The following is a 17,967-nucleotide window of genomic DNA, read 5'->3' as shown; positions in this document are numbered from 1 at the left end:
GCAAGGGCCCATGGGATGCCCCAAGAGTACACCACCGCTGCTGCTTCTGCTGTTACTGCTGCTGCTGCTGAGGACTGAGCTCGTGTCGTCTGCCAATGGCTCCCAGGATCTTTTCCTGTTACCTAGCATGGACCTGCATGTGAAGGGTTTGTGACCCAGTCTGTACAACGGGCTTGAGGGGTCTGTGATCCCTAGCCCTAGCTTGACAAATACCCAGGATATTTTCACCTGCCCTCCCCACTGGTGATAACTACAATGGTGACTAATTATACCTTCTAGGGTAAGTTCAGACGACTCCTCCAGAACCTTCTCTGCCAGAGATGGGTGAGTATCTGAGGACTGCTGAGGTCATTTTCATACCCACATGGATATCCTCCATCCTGAGACTTATGGCTAATGATTGTTACACTGGGTGAGCAAGGAGGGTGGTCGACATGAAGAATGATGTGCTTGTGAAATGTGTCTTCTTCTATCTCCTTTCTGGAAGTCTCTGCTGCTGAACTATCACACCCTTATCAACTTGTAACAAGAAATGGTCCAAATCTACAAGATGAGACAGAGGAGCATATGGAAAATGGTACCACTATTTCTGGCTTCCCCGAGTTTAAAGAAGAAAAATGGGGAGGATTTGGCCCCCTCTGAATGAGCTGACTTTAAGATACAACACCTGCCACCCTAATATACACGTTTATCTGTCCCCTGAGAAATGATTCTCTTCTTCGCAGGTTTGTTCAATCCAGATTCTAAATCATTTTTAAGATGATAAGACAACTGCTGCTCCCCCTTGTGCTTCCCCTTAAATCTGAGGTCAAGAAAACAGACTTGCCATACTTAAGAGATTTCATGCCAACCTGTCTATATATACCCATGCACACACCCACTCTGTTAATTATAGCAGCCACAATTTCACACTCAATGAGTACTTCATAAAAGTCTCTGTCATGTAGCACATACTTTATTTTTAACATTCATAAATTTACTGAAAAATAGCTGTTGACTTTAACATACATACCTCTACAGTATGGGATGATGAGGGTACATTTATATAAAAAAGCAAAATAAGCTCTTAATACACCCATCCAGTTAAAATCAGCTTCCTTGAAAAACATATCTCCTGTCTTAATTTTAAGTGTCTACATATGTATATAAAATATATATCTCTATATATACACATATATATATATTTTTCCCCCTTTTATTCACCATGTAAGAAGTGCCTTTGGAAAAACAGTCACATTACACTCTGGATTTTTCACATCTCCTTCAAATGTGTCCAATTTTAATGAATGGTCTTTGCCTCGGATACTCACATTCCAGGCCTTGTAGGAACAACAGTGCTTGGGCATGTGCAATGGAGATGGAAGATAGATTCAAGATGTTTCAAGTATGCAAAATCACATGCAGATGTACAAACAGTATGTCCAGTCAAAAAGAGTTAAGAAAGCAATATATATACAGATACCAAGAATGGAAGAGCATAAATAAAATCCGACTTGTTATTAACATACCGGGCTGTGACACCTGTTGCCTTCCACGATAAGAAGTCTGGGAGATCAAAGAAATGCCCCGCCTTATCCCAGCAAGTCTCTCTCAAGTTCTGCCAAATTAAATATATATTAGAATCAATTATGGGTTTTTCCCTACCCCTCTCCTGTTTCAATAATGTTTCAAAAATTATTCAAAACAAAAGCATAGCCAACAATGCCCATTAAAACATCTGTTCAGGGGTTTGGTGGGGGTCAGGGGAACTGATATAAAAGCAGTACTTATGTAGAAAAGAAAGACTGGCAATTATTGACCCTTCCAAAACTGACCAAAATTTCCCTTTTATCCCTCTTTGCCAACCTGGAGGGAGAGAAAGCACACTATGACGGTTTGCAATCCATCTTCTCAGTGAATGGCTGGAAGACACACCTCAAAATGTAAGATTTCAATACTGAGCAACTGTAAGCTGGGAAGAAATTGTACTACGAAATTGCCCGATGAAAACAAATGTACCCTGCTATGTAAGATTCTCCACAGGCCAACTGGTTCCAAAGGCAATAAAAAAAAAAAGATGGTCCTTGCCCTCAAAGAACTTCCAGTCAAAGCCAAAGAGGATGGCCACATAATCAGGCCATTTTTGTGAAATTTTTGGAGATTTGTTTCTTCCACATTGCAGTGGCCAAATTCTTTCTTGCTGGTGGGCTTTTTTGTCCATTGCCACCTCTGTCTGGAACATTCATTCTCCACCCGCCACCCTGTTCCCAACCCATGACCCACGGCAGCCTTTGGTTAACCCCACCCACCAAACCTTGCGGAAGGTTTTCAGGATCTCCTATTCTCAGTATTGTTAGGTCTGGTTATCATACCACCCCACATTTATTTGTGTAATGTTTCCCTTTCCTGCTAGACTATAAGCTCTGTGAGGTTAAGGACATTTCCAGTCTTATTCACCATGATATCTGATAACTGTCTCTTTTCCTCTGCCCAAACTGAGTGGATCCTCAGAAACCACATAACTCTAGTCCCCTTACTATAAACACTTGATTGGACCAGACATAGACACATGACCTGGCTGAGCCAATCAGATTCCTTCTCCCAGGTATTCAGGAATCAGGATCCAAATGGAACCATTTAATGTGTACCTATGAATGGAACTGGAGGTGAGATAAACTTGGAAACTGTGATGTGGCCATTTTCTGCCAAGAACCTGAAGAAGTAGAACTTCCTAAAGAGAAGAGAAAAGACAGAAGCAGTAGCAAGAAAGGTTTGCTACCCATCCAGGCAACTTTCCATGTCCTGGTTTCAAGTATTCCCTCTACGAGAGGGCTACAAGAAAAAGGAAAGTATCACAAGCACAAAGGTATCTTTGGGAACCCAAGGGAAACAATGCAGAAGTTCTAAGAGACATATGCCAGTGCCTGCTAGAGAGTAACACTCGATAGGCACTCAAATATTTGTTGAACTACTAGATAAACAGTTTCACCTTCCAATCCCTTTCATGTGCGAGTTTATAAAGCTTAAGAGTTTATAAAGGGCTGCCACATGTGCTATCTCCTTAGAGCAACACAGAAGTCCTGGGTGCTATTATACAGACATACACCTGGCTTTTACCTACATTTACCCTCCAGTTCTGTGAGTTCTTCCTACTTACTGCTTCCCTTATCACTACTGTATGAACACAGACATCCACATATAGCAGATAAACTAAATATTACCCCAGGTACAGAATCCCATTACAATAAAATCAAAAGGATTCGATGTAAAGGGCAAGGTGGTAAGCCCATTCTATTGTTGTTGTTTTAAATTCCTAAGAGTTTAAGACATCCACATATAGCAGATAAACTAAATATTACCCCAGGTACAGAATCCCATTACAATAACATCAAAAGGATTCGATGTAAAGGGCAAGGTGGTAAGCCCATTCTATTGTTGTTGTTTTAAATTCCTAAGAGTTTGGGTGAGAATTTATACCTAGAAAGGGATCTGTCCTAAACTTCTTTTGAATGCCCATACATCTTAATGTTAAATACAGCAAAACTTTAAGTTTACTAAATATGCCTAACACAGCTATGAATTAGTAGTATCTCTAAACACTGTCTAACAAGTCACAATCAGAAAATGGTAGCCTCTGAAACTATGAGTCAAACTACCAGCATGCCTTTCAGATAGTCCCAAAAATATATTTCCATGTGTTTTGTGGTTTCAGCGATTGGTGGTCAGGGAGAAGAAAAGGCAGCCTCGTTCTAGCAGTTCTAGAAATCTAAGGCCAAACCACTGCAACAACGACCAGTGCTTCAAGCCAAAGCTGAACAATCTTCCTATACTCAGAAAACAACTGCCTCTGTTAAATTTTGTGTACGGTCATTAAAGACCTTGAATAATGAGAGCTTTCAGCCTGTAGACATGCAGACGGCCACTGTGGACAATCGAACCCAAGTAGAATGTCTCAAAGGGAACTTCAGTACTTTTGTCCCCCCGCTCCCCAAAAAAGACACATTGGGGGTAGGAGGAGCAAGGGATCCAGGTAGCATCATTTCTTAAGACCACACCAACTTCATTGATCAAAACCAGAGACCCCAGCTCAATCTCCACATAGGATGAGGAAGAAGAATATGTCTGTAGAAGTACAGGGTATCCTTAAGAATTCACATGGTCTCAGAAGAGAAGCTAGCTGTATTCCCCACTTTCTCTACAAAAGCAAGTCTGGAAATTAGCCAGCAAAGAGAAGGGTGAAGAGCTTGGATGAGAGGGAATATCTCCAGAAGCCTGATCCCTTACTTTGGGATGCTGACAGGCTGTCTGTGAGGATCCCATGCAGTTCTTATATTGGGCTACATGATTCACAAGTGCTTTGTCATCAAATGCCAGATTGGCCAAGAGCATATTAGCTTCTGTAAATGAATTTTTAATCTGATTCTGTGGAAAAATCTGTCCATCCCTCTCCCTGTTCAGCACAGTCCCAGCCAAGGGCCTCAATCTAACTGAATTAATTCTATCCTTGTAACCATTGGGCTTGCATCAGGACACAGGGATTGTCCTCTCATTTCCCCCACAGTTTATGATCATGTTCCCACGTACTTCTCAGAGTGGTTCAGAGGTGTGCAGGTGATATATAATACTCACACACCACAGCAAGACAAACTGAGCGTCAGACCACAGGGCCCTGCCCAAAGTCACACAGGGCTGCTAGCTCTGAAGCAAGTGTTCTTTCCTTCCACTGTGCCAGAGTTACCACCCTGAGGCTCCCAGGCCAGTCAGAGCTATGGGTTGGGGCCTTTTGGAAATGTCGATTCGACGACATTGGAAGCTGTTGGAAATGTCGATTCAACGACATTGGAAGACGATGGAAGCTGTTGCTATTCTTTACAGAAGAAAAAAAAAAAAAACAAAAGCCCTTCCAAAAACATATTCTTGTACACAGCTGCAAAAGTTTCAGAGATTTCAATTTCAATTTTGGGCAACTCTCTTAACTTATGTGCACCCCAAAACACCTTCCATGCACAAATGGTGTATGAGTTAAAGAGAACTAAGGGCAGGTCATCAACACATGCCAACTTTAGCTGTATCTCATCGTGAATAGTTTAATCCAGCTCAAACCAGGAGCTCTCTGTGCTGAATGAGTTAAGTCTTTCTCATCTTCCAGTTACCAAGCAACTAACAAAAACTAGTCTTTTCAAGAAAAAAGAAATCAACAGTGATTTCGGGTATATGATTTGGCACCAAAGACTTGTGCAATTCCAACAGCAATCCTTTGAGCTAAGCAATCACCCAGTTTGAAAGAAACCAAAGAGAACAGTTTTTTTTTTAAATCATCTATTCATAAAACCACAGCATTTCTGGGGAGGAGGCTACTACTCAAAGCTCACACAGCAGCTGGTCTCAGCAGAGGGTGGAGGTAGAGCACTATGTCCAAGATTCAAGGCCAGGCAGCAGCCGCCCTGTCAGCCTCAGGGCAGAGAGAAGCAGCTTTCACACTTTTCCTCCCACTGCAATGTCCAGGAAAGCTGGGAGGTTTCTGCTGCTTCTGGATGCGGAGGGAACTCGTGGGGGAAATGAGGCAGCTACTGCAATGACACCATGGTCTAGGAACAACATGATGACCAGTTAAAACAAGATCATCCAACTATGTTATTGTTAATTGCAAAGGCATTCTACCTGGGCTATATGCTGTGTGTAGTGAATAAGAGGGAGGGAACAGAGCTCCCTAATTCCCCACTCAGTAAATGATCCTGCCTCCACATTCCCAGTACTTAATGATGTTGTTTCCTAGCACAACTACCCATGAAAAAAGAAAACCTTATCCTCACTCTATGTTCAAGACTCCAAATTAGGGCACAGGCTGATATGATAGCCCAGAGAAGAATGATGTTTCAAGAAGAAACTTAATCTTCAACGTCATTCTTAAAAGAAAAATGAGGCTGAAAACATGGAGTGGATCATAAACCCAACCAGAAACTTCTCAGAATGAATGAAACAATTGTGTGTTTCAAACTCCCATCCACAGAGATAAAGTATCAAACAGGAGAAATATTTCAAGTCAGACAGGCAGATAAGCTGAGAGGTTTGTGCTACCAGAGGCATCATATTAAAAACTTAAAACTTTAAAATGACTCAATAGCTCCTCCCTGCCTGGGAGCATTTTAACTCCTTAGCATGCTTCTCAGGATGGTTAACGACCTGGCTTCCACTTGGACATTATCGTTATTATGATTACTTTCCGGGCTCATCTCCCATCACCTCACTCCTAACACTCTCCACTCAGCTCTCACCTCATTTCTTTTACTTCCCCACACACATTATGCTCTTTTCCATTTTCATGCCTCTGCCTAGGCTGGGGCCTCTGCTCGAATCGATTTTCCCATCTTCTCCCTTATCAAACATCTTGATAAAACACACTGTATCCTAATTATATATTCATATACCTAAATCCACCTCGAAGTGGCAAACTTCTGAAGGGCAAAAGCCAAGTCTAACTCATGAAAAAAGAAAAGCAAAAAAGCTTCAGGAGGTATAAAGAAGTTTAAAGCCAGGTCCTTTCAAAAGAAAGTTACAACGGAGCTAGAGAAAGACATGTGCAAAGGAAAAGGTAATTAACAAGATGATGTATGACAATAATGTAATAAGTCAGATACCAAGGTTTGGTGAGTCAGCCTCATAACTTTATCGTAATATTTTGTGTGTGGCCATATATCTGCCTCTCATTAGTAATCACAGACAGGGTTCAGGAAGGGAAAGGGCTTTGGGACTAGAGAGGCTAGAAGAGGCTTCATGGGGGAGAGATGTAAACTAAAGCCTAAAGGTCAAGTAGAATAAATATCTATGCTACTGCTCAGAAAGACACCCAAGAAACAAAAGTCTGATTTGACAAGACAGATTACCCCCATTAGAGAAGGACTGGTTTAACTGTACCATCACAGAATTTGTAAAATTAAATAATTCCATTACATACTTTAAATTATTTAATTTTCAAAACTGGATTTATATTCATCCCTGTCCCCTACCTCCCCTGGAGGCCTACCATTGAACAGAAAGGAAAACTTATAATCCACACTACAGTTGATCTCCCAACCATAAAAATGTTATCATTTTCATGAAAACTGATCATATTCAGCAAAGCTGACTCTGCTCAGGCATGTGATGCCACCACATGTACTAGGAAAACAGGGCTGTGGTGTGCGGGGTCCAGGAACTCTGAAATAAGTCCAGCAGACCTGAGTTTGATTACTGTCCTCACCACTTTCCAGCTGCATAGCTTTAGGCAAATTAATTTCTCTAAGCCCCAGTTTCCTCAAATGCCATATTACTAGCATCCACCTCCAAGGATGTGCTGCGAATTAAATGAAATAATGTCGAGCGCCTGATAAGTCAACAAGATTCATTCCAACTACTGCTATGGAGTTTCCTATTTTTCCAAGCGCTTTGACATGCATGATCTCATCTGTGTATTCTTTAAGGGAGGGAAGGCAAGATATTATAAACTTCACCTTGCAGATTAAAAAACAAAAGCCCAGAAAGGGACCGTGATTGTCGTAAGGTCACACAACAGAGAAGTCTAAAGTCAAAGTAAAATTTGTGTCTCTAACGCCCAGTCCAGTGTTAGTGCAGGCGTCTGCCTCCCTAAGACCTAATAAAATGGAGAAGTGACAAGCGGGAAGGCGAGAGATACCCCAGTGCCCTCGATGACACAATTCCTGGGGACAGTGCTGTCTATGGCAGGCAGGGAGGGAGGGAGTCTTCGGTTGATGAGAAGCCTGTGAAAAGGATAAGAAGGCCTCGGAACAGATAGGAAAGAGAGCAGAAGACCTGGATGAGCCAACATGTGAGGAGGCCTTCCCCAGTGTCTCATTCTCCGGGATCCCTCATCCCTCTCGCCACTGCTCCTTCATGAGCGCCCTTCCTTCAGGTGCTCTTCACATGTGGATGCCCCCCAGCATTCTCGTCTCATCCAAACGCCCCTCTCACGGTTCACATGCTCCCTGGGAAATCTCCATGACTCCCACGATTCCAACCAGCGACAAGCTCAGTAAAAAGCCAAATTCCAAACCCCAATTCAAACTCTCCTCCAAGAGATGTCTCCTGGCTGTCCTAGTGCATCTCTAAGTTAACACATACAAGGCAGAATATATTACTTTCCCCCAAGTGTGCTCCTCCTCGATTTTCTATGTCAGTTGATCCAGTTATGGAAGGAGTCATCTTCTACTTCTCTCTCATTCCTTACATCCAATCATCCTTCTAATTTAATTAAATTCCCAGTAAGTTCATGAAGAGGTTCCCATCTCTTCACCCCCATATATTAGGGTACTCCAAAGAAACAGAACCATTAGGATATACATGTCTGCGTGTGTGTGTGTGTGCATGCATACACACAGATGTACTCATCATTTAGGACTCAATTCTAGTGTTACCCACTCCCAGAAATCGTCCCTGACTCCCGAGAGCTGAGTCAGCTGTTCCTGTGCCATGCCACTATAATACTCTGGGAACATCCCCATCACTGCACTTCTCGTCATCTGTTCACATGTCTGTCTCTCTCACTAAACTGAAAGCTCCTCAAGGGCAGGAACCGTGTTTTTCTAAATCCCTCTACTCCTAGGATCTAGCAGCATCTGATATACAGATGATGAGTAATGTTAGCTGAATGAATGAATAAACGAATGAGCGAGCAGAGATGTACAAGCTAAATAAGAGTTTATGGAAATAGAAATAAGGAATGAATGGATAAATGAATGAGGTTGTGAATAAGAACTGCCCCAGTTTCTCTTTTTTCATTCAAGTTAATGGCTTTTCTCAGCCTGTTTCAGGAGCAGAAACATTCTAGCCAAGCCAGACTGCCAGGAAGATAAATTTCTCTTCTCAGGGTGAGCAGGTCCTTTGGAGAAGTTTCATTTTAATTGGAAAATGGATTCATTCACTTCCTGGCTTGGACTCCTGGGTCAGAGCAGCAGCACTTAATGGCTGCCAGGCACCAATGGAGAGGGGGGCTGCGGCAGGAAAAGCACTCTGTCAAATGTCCAGTGCTCTGGGATACCAGAGGACAACCTGGTGATCAGCTCCAAGCTGGCTCACATGGATGTCCCTTCCTCTTTCCTCCCCAAATGCCCTTCAATTCAAACTTCACTTATCTCCAATCCATAAAGGATGGCTGTACTTTACTGTTCCAACTGGCATTTCCTCGGGACTTATTTGGATACATACATCCTTCGTGTCCATTTCTGCCACTGTCACAGAGTACCACTGTTACTTCCTACCAGCACAGACAAGAGCCGCAGAGGAAAAGTTCCTTCACAACTCAAGTAGGAGAATAAAATCAAAACTCATAAGCTCTTCCTTATGACGGATCCACAACAGACCAACTTCACAAAAAAAATATCCCTTCTAGGAACATTTCTTGCACTTTTTGTCAAGGCCCTCATACAGGGTGCGACTATAAGGTTCTTGTGACTGGCTCCAGACTTCCTCTTCAGCCTCACCTCCCAACACTTTCACCTCTCAGATTCCCCCATGGTCCCAGATTCTCCAAACAGACTGATCCAATGGCAGTCTGGTAAGGCAGAACACTGCTCTACACAGAGGAGCCTTGGCACACTGCTGCCTCTTCTCCAGAGCCAGACTGCAAGGGTGCACATCCTGCCTTGAATACCCCATAGCATGTGACTTTGGGCTTGCTGCTCAACTACTCTTTTATTTCAACTTCCTCATCCTGTAATAATTACTAAGGTCAAAAATAGTACCTATACCTCAGGGCTGTTGAGGGATCAAATGAGCAAATACATGTGAACTGTTTATAACAGCACCTGGCACATAGTTAGCATTTCTTAAATAATTGTTCTTATTTCTTAGAATGTCAGTTCCACCACATCTTTTCATCTGCAGGAAGGGCGGGGCCTTTGGAGTCTGACACACCTAGGTTCGAAACTTGGTTTTCCTATTTATTAGTTGTGTCATTTCTGACCAGTAGTCTATGGATCTCACTTCATTCATTTATAGCAATATTTAATTCATAGTATTGTTAGTTGGATTCAATTTAGTGAGGTTATGTATTGCTATGTCCATCCTGACATACCCCCAGTACATGTTAGTTTCCTCTACAATCCTTGCCCTTCTCAAATTATATGTGGGCCTATCTCCTCTACTAGACTTAGCTCTTTTCTTAGGGAAAGACAAGAATTTATTCATCTACATCCCTAGAGTTAACATCAAAACACTATTTCTCAAATGAAATATTTATTGACTGTGCAACAATTTGTCTATCAGTCCCAGTTTGTGGCCAGGTGTCTGCAAGGTATGCTGATGAAAGATGAAAGGCAGGATTATACTAGTCCCAATTCCCAGGTTACTTATTGGCTGGGTGGAGCAAAGAATCTGTGCACATTAAACAGTTAGGAGGAATGAATTCAGGTTCTGAAATCTCACTTATAAACTAAAAATTCTGTACAGTCATGAAGGAAGGACATTGCTGTGGGTGGGAGGGAGAGGACACTGCTGTGCTTAGGAGGCAGTGTCTCATCTGGGCCTGGAGGGAAGGCAGTGACTAAGGAGGGTGGGATGGAGGGCAGCCCAGACTGGGACAACCGCCTGAGCGGAAGCACAGGAAGGAGCATCAACAGCATGTCTGGCCACGAAGCAGGAACCGCAAGGTCAGTCTGAGAGATGTGTGTTAAGATGCAGGGATAGGTAACTCTGGGTTTGTATGAGATGCTTGGTCAGAAGAGAATGGAAACCACCAGTCCTTGAGGACAAGGTGATTGGTGAACATGGTTTTCAGACAGTAACAACCTGGTGGGGAGCCTAGATGGGAGATGGGACAGGAGGACCAGTCCACACATGTTCTTGACATAGCAGAAGGAGAAAGAGCAGAGAAAAAGGAAGGAGAAAAGGAAAATGGAGGCAACAAAGAGGATAGGTGGGAGAGAAAATGAAACAAAGAGGATTAAGGAGAAGGGAGGAAGGACAAAAGATGGACAAAGAGACAGGGAGAGTGGGGGGAAGAGAAATAAGCATGAGATGTGAACAAAATGGCAAAGACAACAGATGGAACTGAGAGAAAGAAAAAGTAGATAAAGATGACGACAGACTGTGGAAACAACAGCAGGACACGACGATGTCCCCGACAGGACAAAACTTGGAGAAGGGAGGGCAGATGCTGGCCGTGCTCTGGGTCTGCTCTGTCTTTCCTGGGATGAGTGAGGTCATGGCTGATGTCACTGCCGCTGAGTCACGCATCCCCAAAAGGAGAGGTGGAAAGGGCCCTGTCTGGTACCTCTGCCCCACCATCCGGAAAAGAGGGGTTAATACATTGTTAGATTCCTGGGGCACTGAAATGAGGGCTTCTCTTTCTGCCCAGGGAGGACACTGCGGCCACATGAGCACTCGGAGTGCCTCTCAGAGTTCCCAAGACCAGGTCCTCAAAATGGGAGTGTCAGAAACAGGTGGCAGACAGCTTCTGGCTCTTCTGATTGTGGCTACGGTAAACCGGCTCCATCCCATGATGGACCAAAAGGAAATTACCATTATAAACAGTATTAAATATATAAAAGGGACTTAAGGATACTTTATGACTGATTCACTAAACTGCTTTCTCAGTTTCTAAGCTCTCATCATGCTGAATTGCCACGGGACTGCCTTTGCAAACTACCCACCCCAAGTGCTTATTACCTAACTCCAGTTCATCCACTGGCCCATGAGCCTACATGTCACCTCCTCCTGACCCCTCTACCCTAACTATATGTCCAGAATAACCCAAATTTCCATTCCACTAATCCTACACTGTGACTTTATCTCTTTTGTCTCCCTGCTAGACTATGAGCAGCTTGAAGACAGTGACTATTTTCTTTACTGCTATATTCCCAATGTTTAACAAAGTATCTGGAATAAAATAAATTTTCAATAAATATTGCTAAAAGAATGAATGTCCTTGAGCAACTGTGGCAGAAAACAATTAGCACACAATATTTTTAGGCCATTTCTAAAATACAGCCATCTGCAGCCATCATCCTGAATGCTTGTTAACAAAGACGATACCCTCTTAGGTACTAAAGATAGTGCCAGTAAAATTACTCTGGCAGCTTATGCACGGGGGATCTCAGGATGACTTTACTCTCTTCCTGACCCCTTCCCTCCCCCAGCCTTTGGACTGTGAGCTGCTGTAGGAACTGGCACAGGCTAGAGTTGAACTTGAGCAAGAATCCCAGCTCTACCACTCAGGGGCTGCAGTAGGTTAGCCTCACTCTGCCTGTCCCCAACCTGCTCAAACAAGAATAACACCCTCTCCCCTGAGCTGTCGTAAAGATTACAAAGCACAATTTTTAAAAAGCGCCTACCCCTCCAATGTGAATTCCTATGTCCCTCTACTCTTGGATTTCTTAAATGCATCTCAAGTATATAAAAAACAGATCTCACTAATTTTCTTTCTAAAAAATCACCTTTTTCTGTCATCATCTGAAAATATCACTACCATTAGTACTCAATAATTTACCAAATACCTTCTGATACATAACACTGCCATCAAGATTACTTTATAGACAGGAAGTTAAGGAGCATAAGTGAAGTGAATTGCTCAGGTCAAGCAGAGTGTAGGTGGGATATCTGGGGAAACCCTGGTACTTGAATTCTAAACCCAATAGTCCTTCACCACAGTCCAGTTGCTGCTTCCCAGGACATGGGAGGTGCTCAATAAACACTTGCACAGTGATTCACTCCCTTTCTCAGGTCACGGGCTTGTGACCCCCAGCAAAAGCCAGACCACACGGCCTCCTGCCAGGACAACTTCAGTACACTTCACTCCAGTCCTGGATTCTCTCAGGCTTACAGAACACCAGCATTAAAGGAGAGCTTCACCCAGCAACAACCACCGAGGCATCACAGGAAGCACCCTGGGCTCCCGAGCTGGGGTGGTGGAGGGGCCAAGGACCTTAGCCACATACCCCCGACACCCACAACCAGCCCAGCAACGACCACCAATCTGCCACCAGAAACACCCTGGTCTCCCAAGGGGGTGGGGAGCTGAGAGTTTCAACCACACCCTCCCTGATATCTTCATCCAGCAAAGCAATGACCAAGCCACCACTGGAAGCCCCCTGGTCTTCCCTGAGGGAATGGGGGGGGCGCCACAGGCCTCAACCACACCCCCCTCCTTCCTCCTTCCCTTTTCCCTCCCCATTCCAATCTCCCCTCCCCCAACTGCTCTGCAACATCTTAGAATGTAAAAAGAAAAAGGTAATAAATAAACTTTAAAAAATTAATAAATAAAGGAGAGCTTCAGGAGTCATATGCACCACTTGTTCCCAAATGCCAGACCATGGCCAGTGACAGTCCATGATCAATAATTGTCACTCATCAGTGGTGAAGTAATAATAAAAATAACGATAATAGAAAAAAAGAGTCCTTATTAATAAAATTATGAATAGTTAATCAGCAAAAAGAAAGAGACCTTCTTTACTAATTGCTTGCTTTGCTTCACTGGGTTAGCTTCAGTACTATTTGTGGCATTACTGGCAGAAAATGTCTATCCATGCTGCAGTTCAGACCCTTTAGAGAAGCCATAATGAGAAACAAAGGCAAGGCAGGGCAGAGCCACTTATTCAGGCGACTCTCTAATCCCTTTGAATATCCCCTAGTTTTACATTTTGACCACTGATTACAAAACCGAGAAGCCACACTAAAGCAGCTTTTTGAGAGGGTGTGGGTATGGGTATTGATGGGGCTCCAGAGTTGAGATCAGACTTTCTTTTATTACTGAGATCACTCACAAGTTTTACCTAATCCATAGCCTCTCTATGCTGGTAGGATTCAGAGAGACACTGGCCTTTACAGGAATCCCTGAATCATTTTATCACTCAACCAGCAGAGTGGCCACAGCTCGATGCACAGAGACAAGTCTTGAGTGAGGTCTTAGCTGCGGAAGTACTTCCAGGACCCCTAGGTTTGGAAGAGGTAAGAAATTAGTTCAACCATTTATTCATCCTTTCTAACTGCAAATATTTAAGGGGAATGCAAAGAACAGAAGAGGCCAGCTCTTTGAGAGGTAACTACAGGGCTGGCTGGTTATGTTAGTTGGTTAGGGCATGGTGCTGACAACACCAGGGTCCAGGGTTTCATCCCTGTACCAGCCAGCAGCCAAAAAACAAAAAGTAACTATGTCCAATGTACTGTGCCTCCCCATTAGCAGGCACAGTACTTTGTTCATGGTAGTAGTTACTAGACAAGTTTATTTCACTGATTAAATGACCATATCCCTACTGAAATATGCTGGAACACAAACAAAAGAGGTTATGGGTTAGAATTTGTATAGTAGAGAAAAACTTAAATCTCACGCAGTCTCTAGTATGATTCTTTCATTGAGTCTAACTTTGGACATCTAAACGTGGGATAACTATGATAACTTTTTATTCTAGAGTTTATACTTACCTTAAAAATTAGGTCAGAGACAATGTGCTATCTCGGATATGAAACTTAAATAATGGTGACTGGCTCTCTCTACCTAAGTATCTCATCTATAGAGCAGACAGGGGTACCCTGACTAATAAAGTCTGGAGTGTGACCAGCTAACCTTTACAGCTCCTTTTTAATCCATTTCTTAGGGGCAGAAAACCTGGGGTTGCATTGCAGTACTTCCAGAGATCACAGAGTCAATGAGTGGTAATCTACACAACACTCTTCATCCTCAGCTTCTTCATCTGCAAAGTAAGTGATAACATCTACCTCACAGAATTTTCATAAGAATTAGATTAGATAAAAGACTTAAAGCACAAGGTAGATATTTAATAAAGTCTAGTGCAGGTGTTGATCATGTATGTAAACAGCAATCAAAACAAGGTCATTATCTCAACTAGAATTTATTAAATATCTCAGAAAGGTAAAGGGCTTTTAATATTTCCAACTGCTTTAACAAGTGTAATGATGCTCCAACTCACTGCAAAAACTTAAGATGGATTGATGGATGCGTAGAGGTACAGAAGACGGATATAAGTGATAAAGCAAAGACAGTAAATTGTTAATGACAGACTCTGCGTGATGGTTCTGAGTGTTCATTGTAAGACGCTTTCAACTTTTTTGTATGTTTGAAATTTTTGATAATAAAATGCTGGGGGGAAAATGGTTTTTAAACAGCCTCTTGCTCTCAGTCCTAGACGTGGGAGCTCCTTGAGATGAAGAGCGAGCTTGGCGTCCCCTTCGCCTCCCTGTCACCAGGCACAGTACTTGGTACACAGCAGTTACTAGACAAAAGTTCATTTCACTGATTAAATGAACATACCCCTACAATAGCAGAACAGTTGTTCTCATTTTGAGGATAAGCAGATAAAAGAAAAAAAAAAATAAAGCCAATCCACCCATTCAAAGAAATGAGATCTACTTAGCCCTCCAGAAGCACCTTTTTGGACTTCTTGCCTGCCACCTTCTTTCCACTTCTATCCACCCTGGCCTTCCACATTCCAAGGTGACAGTTCACGTGCTAATAAGTTATTATAACAAATTAAATGCATTATCTTTTTTAGTGTCTTTTTAAAGACAATATTTTCCTTCAATAGGTGTGACCTTCATTTTAGACACTGTGAGAAAAAAATTTGGTTCAGTTTTTGTTTTACATCAAATCATACCATGTGGGCATGAAGCCAGCCTAACTTAGCAGTCTTTCTCTCACCCCTCTGGTTATACTCAAAACTCCTAAGAACCCCTCTCCTTCCAAGTAGCTAACATCCCTGCACGGCAGTCAGGAAGACTGGGAGCAAGTGAGCTGGTCTTCAGTACTGCAGTCACATGTTTGGCTCCTGGCTGACCAGGAGGCATGAATTCATTTTGCAAATATTTATTGAGTGTGTTTTCAACGTCAAGCACTGTGTTTGGCTCTGGGGATACAACAGCGAGGCATAAATAGATAGATTTGGTTCTTGCTCTTATGAAGCTAAAAATCCACCAACCCAAATGAGGAAGGAGTGTGGGGTCTTGGACAAACCAAACAAAACAAAACAAGATTTAGAGCCAAGAGGACTTTCATTCAGACCCAATCCTGACACCTGTGGACAAGTCATGTCATCTCTTTGAGGTTTGTGGTATTCATCTATAAAATATGGGAAATAGTAATATTTATCTCACGAGGCCATGTAATAGAACAAATAAAGGAGATAGATACGGAAGCATACCATAAGCCATAAAATAAAATACATAAAATAGTATTATAATAACAGCTGGCATTTATTAAATGCTACTGAGTATCAGACCAAGCACTTTTTTTTTTTCCCAGTCTGCATTTTAAAATTACTTTGTTGTAGCTCAGTTGGTTAGAGTACGGTTTTGTAACACTAAGGTCGAGGGTTTGGTTCCCCATATAGGCAAGCCACCAACAAATAAATAAATGAAATAAAATAAAATTACTTTGTTGGCCTACAAAACCGAAAGAATGCCCATGTTTGCCATCAATCAAATATACAAACACAAGAATGATAAGGATTCACTGTCCAGGTAGATGAAGGCAGGCCATCAGCCTCAATGCTCCGGATATTTAGTTGCAAGCCCAATTTATGGGCAGATCACCCTAGAGAGAAAATCTGCAACATATGCCCTGACAACAGCTGACAGTACCGTCCATGTTGCTCAAAGGCTGGGAGGTACTCGGTCTGAATACACAGGGCCCCTAGAATGAAGATTCTAAAGAGAGGCTTTTTGATTCAGAAGGTGAGTCTTGGATTCTCCTGGGGGAAAAAGGGATCAACTTAAAGTGAGATCTACCACAGAAGTCCACAGACACAGAAGAGAGGCTCTGAGGAGTTGCTGCCTCAATCTAGAGCCTTCACTGTGCACACAAAATAAGCTGTGACTAAGGTAACAGGACTGCAGCCAAGGGGTGGTTCAGGGATGGAAAGGAGAAGTAATGCTCCAAACCTCATTTTCCACAATGGGGAAGAGAAAATTAACTTACGCTGGACATGCAGTGGACCTTTACTTTGGAACTATGGGACAGACACACCCAGCAATCAAAAATGGCATGAGAGATGGCTTAATACATTCATCCATCCACCCACATACTTACTGAGTTACAAACATTAGATTTGAAGCAGTGTCCAAGAGGCTAGGGACACCAAGGTAAGTAAGGCACAATGTAGTGTGATAAATTCCAGGGTAGACATAAGTGGAGGATGCTACTGGGGACAGAGGGCAGGAACCTAACCAATGGAGAAAGTCAAGGAAGTCTTCCTGGAGGAAGTGAAGGCCAAGTCTTGAACTATTAACATAAGTTGCCCAGGTGAAGGAAGAAATTATTATAAGTTTCCCAGGTGTAGAAGGAAAAACCTGAGCAAAGACCCAAAGGTGAGAGAACATGGGCATGGAATCATGAGAGGCCCCAACCAAGAAATTTACCATCTGGAAAGTCTTTCTGTCTCTCCAAACATTTGTTACAGGAAAAGCAATGACAGATTCCTTGAACAAACTCCTGCAGCCTGGGTCTCACATTCGAATGCGTAGAGGTTTAGGGCTGAAAAAGGAAATGGGTGAAGCAGGCTGGGTGGGGACTACTTTGAAGTGAAGAGCCCAGCCCCTTCTTTTTTTTTTTTTCCTTTTTGTCTTTTTTTGTGTCCGGCAACGGATTGCAACCCTCAGTGTCGCACCCGTACCGGACTGGGACCGGCAACGGGATCGCAAACCTCGGTGCTGCACCCGCACCTCGCTCAGCCAGTGAGCGGGAACCGGTCTGTATGTGGGATCCGAACCCTCGGCGGGAGCGCCGCCACACTCCCAAGCGGCGCACTGTAGCAGTGTGCCACCGGGCCGGCAGAGCCCAGCCCCTTCTAAAGGGGCAGCCCCTACTCAGCTGTGGCCAATGCCTTCCACATGGACATGTGCACCCGTATTGCCAAGTTCTTTTCACCAGTGTTTCTAGAGAAGCAGAAAATCTGAGATTGTGTGTGAAATTTCTCAGTTTTTAAATGTTGGAAACTAATTCAAAATTGGGGTTCATTTTTCCTCAAGCACAGGGTGAGTCCAACA

The 17,967-nt window shown here is 43.1% G+C and overlaps 1 protein-coding gene across 1 annotated transcript in view; it reads right to left on the bottom strand.

The window, feature by feature from the left end:
* LOC103602205 (FGGY carbohydrate kinase domain-containing protein-like) overlaps positions 1 to 17,967 on the bottom strand; it is a 233,581-nt gene that overhangs the window by 150,144 nt on the left and 65,470 nt on the right. Inside the window, exon 5 of the mRNA XM_008586619.1 lies at positions 1,509 to 1,597. Coding sequence (XP_008584841.1) covers positions 1,509 to 1,597 — 89 coding nt within the window. The remainder of the gene's footprint in view (positions 1 to 1,508; positions 1,598 to 17,967) is intronic.

Source organism: Galeopterus variegatus, unplaced genomic scaffold (genome assembly GCF_000696425.1).
Source record: "Galeopterus variegatus unplaced genomic scaffold, G_variegatus-3.0.2 Scaffold4048, whole genome shotgun sequence".
Classification (NCBI taxonomy): Eukaryota; Metazoa; Chordata; class Mammalia; order Dermoptera; family Cynocephalidae; genus Galeopterus; species Galeopterus variegatus.
Note: the sequence above shows the minus strand (reverse complement) of the source record. Positions and strands in the feature narration are given on the sequence as shown.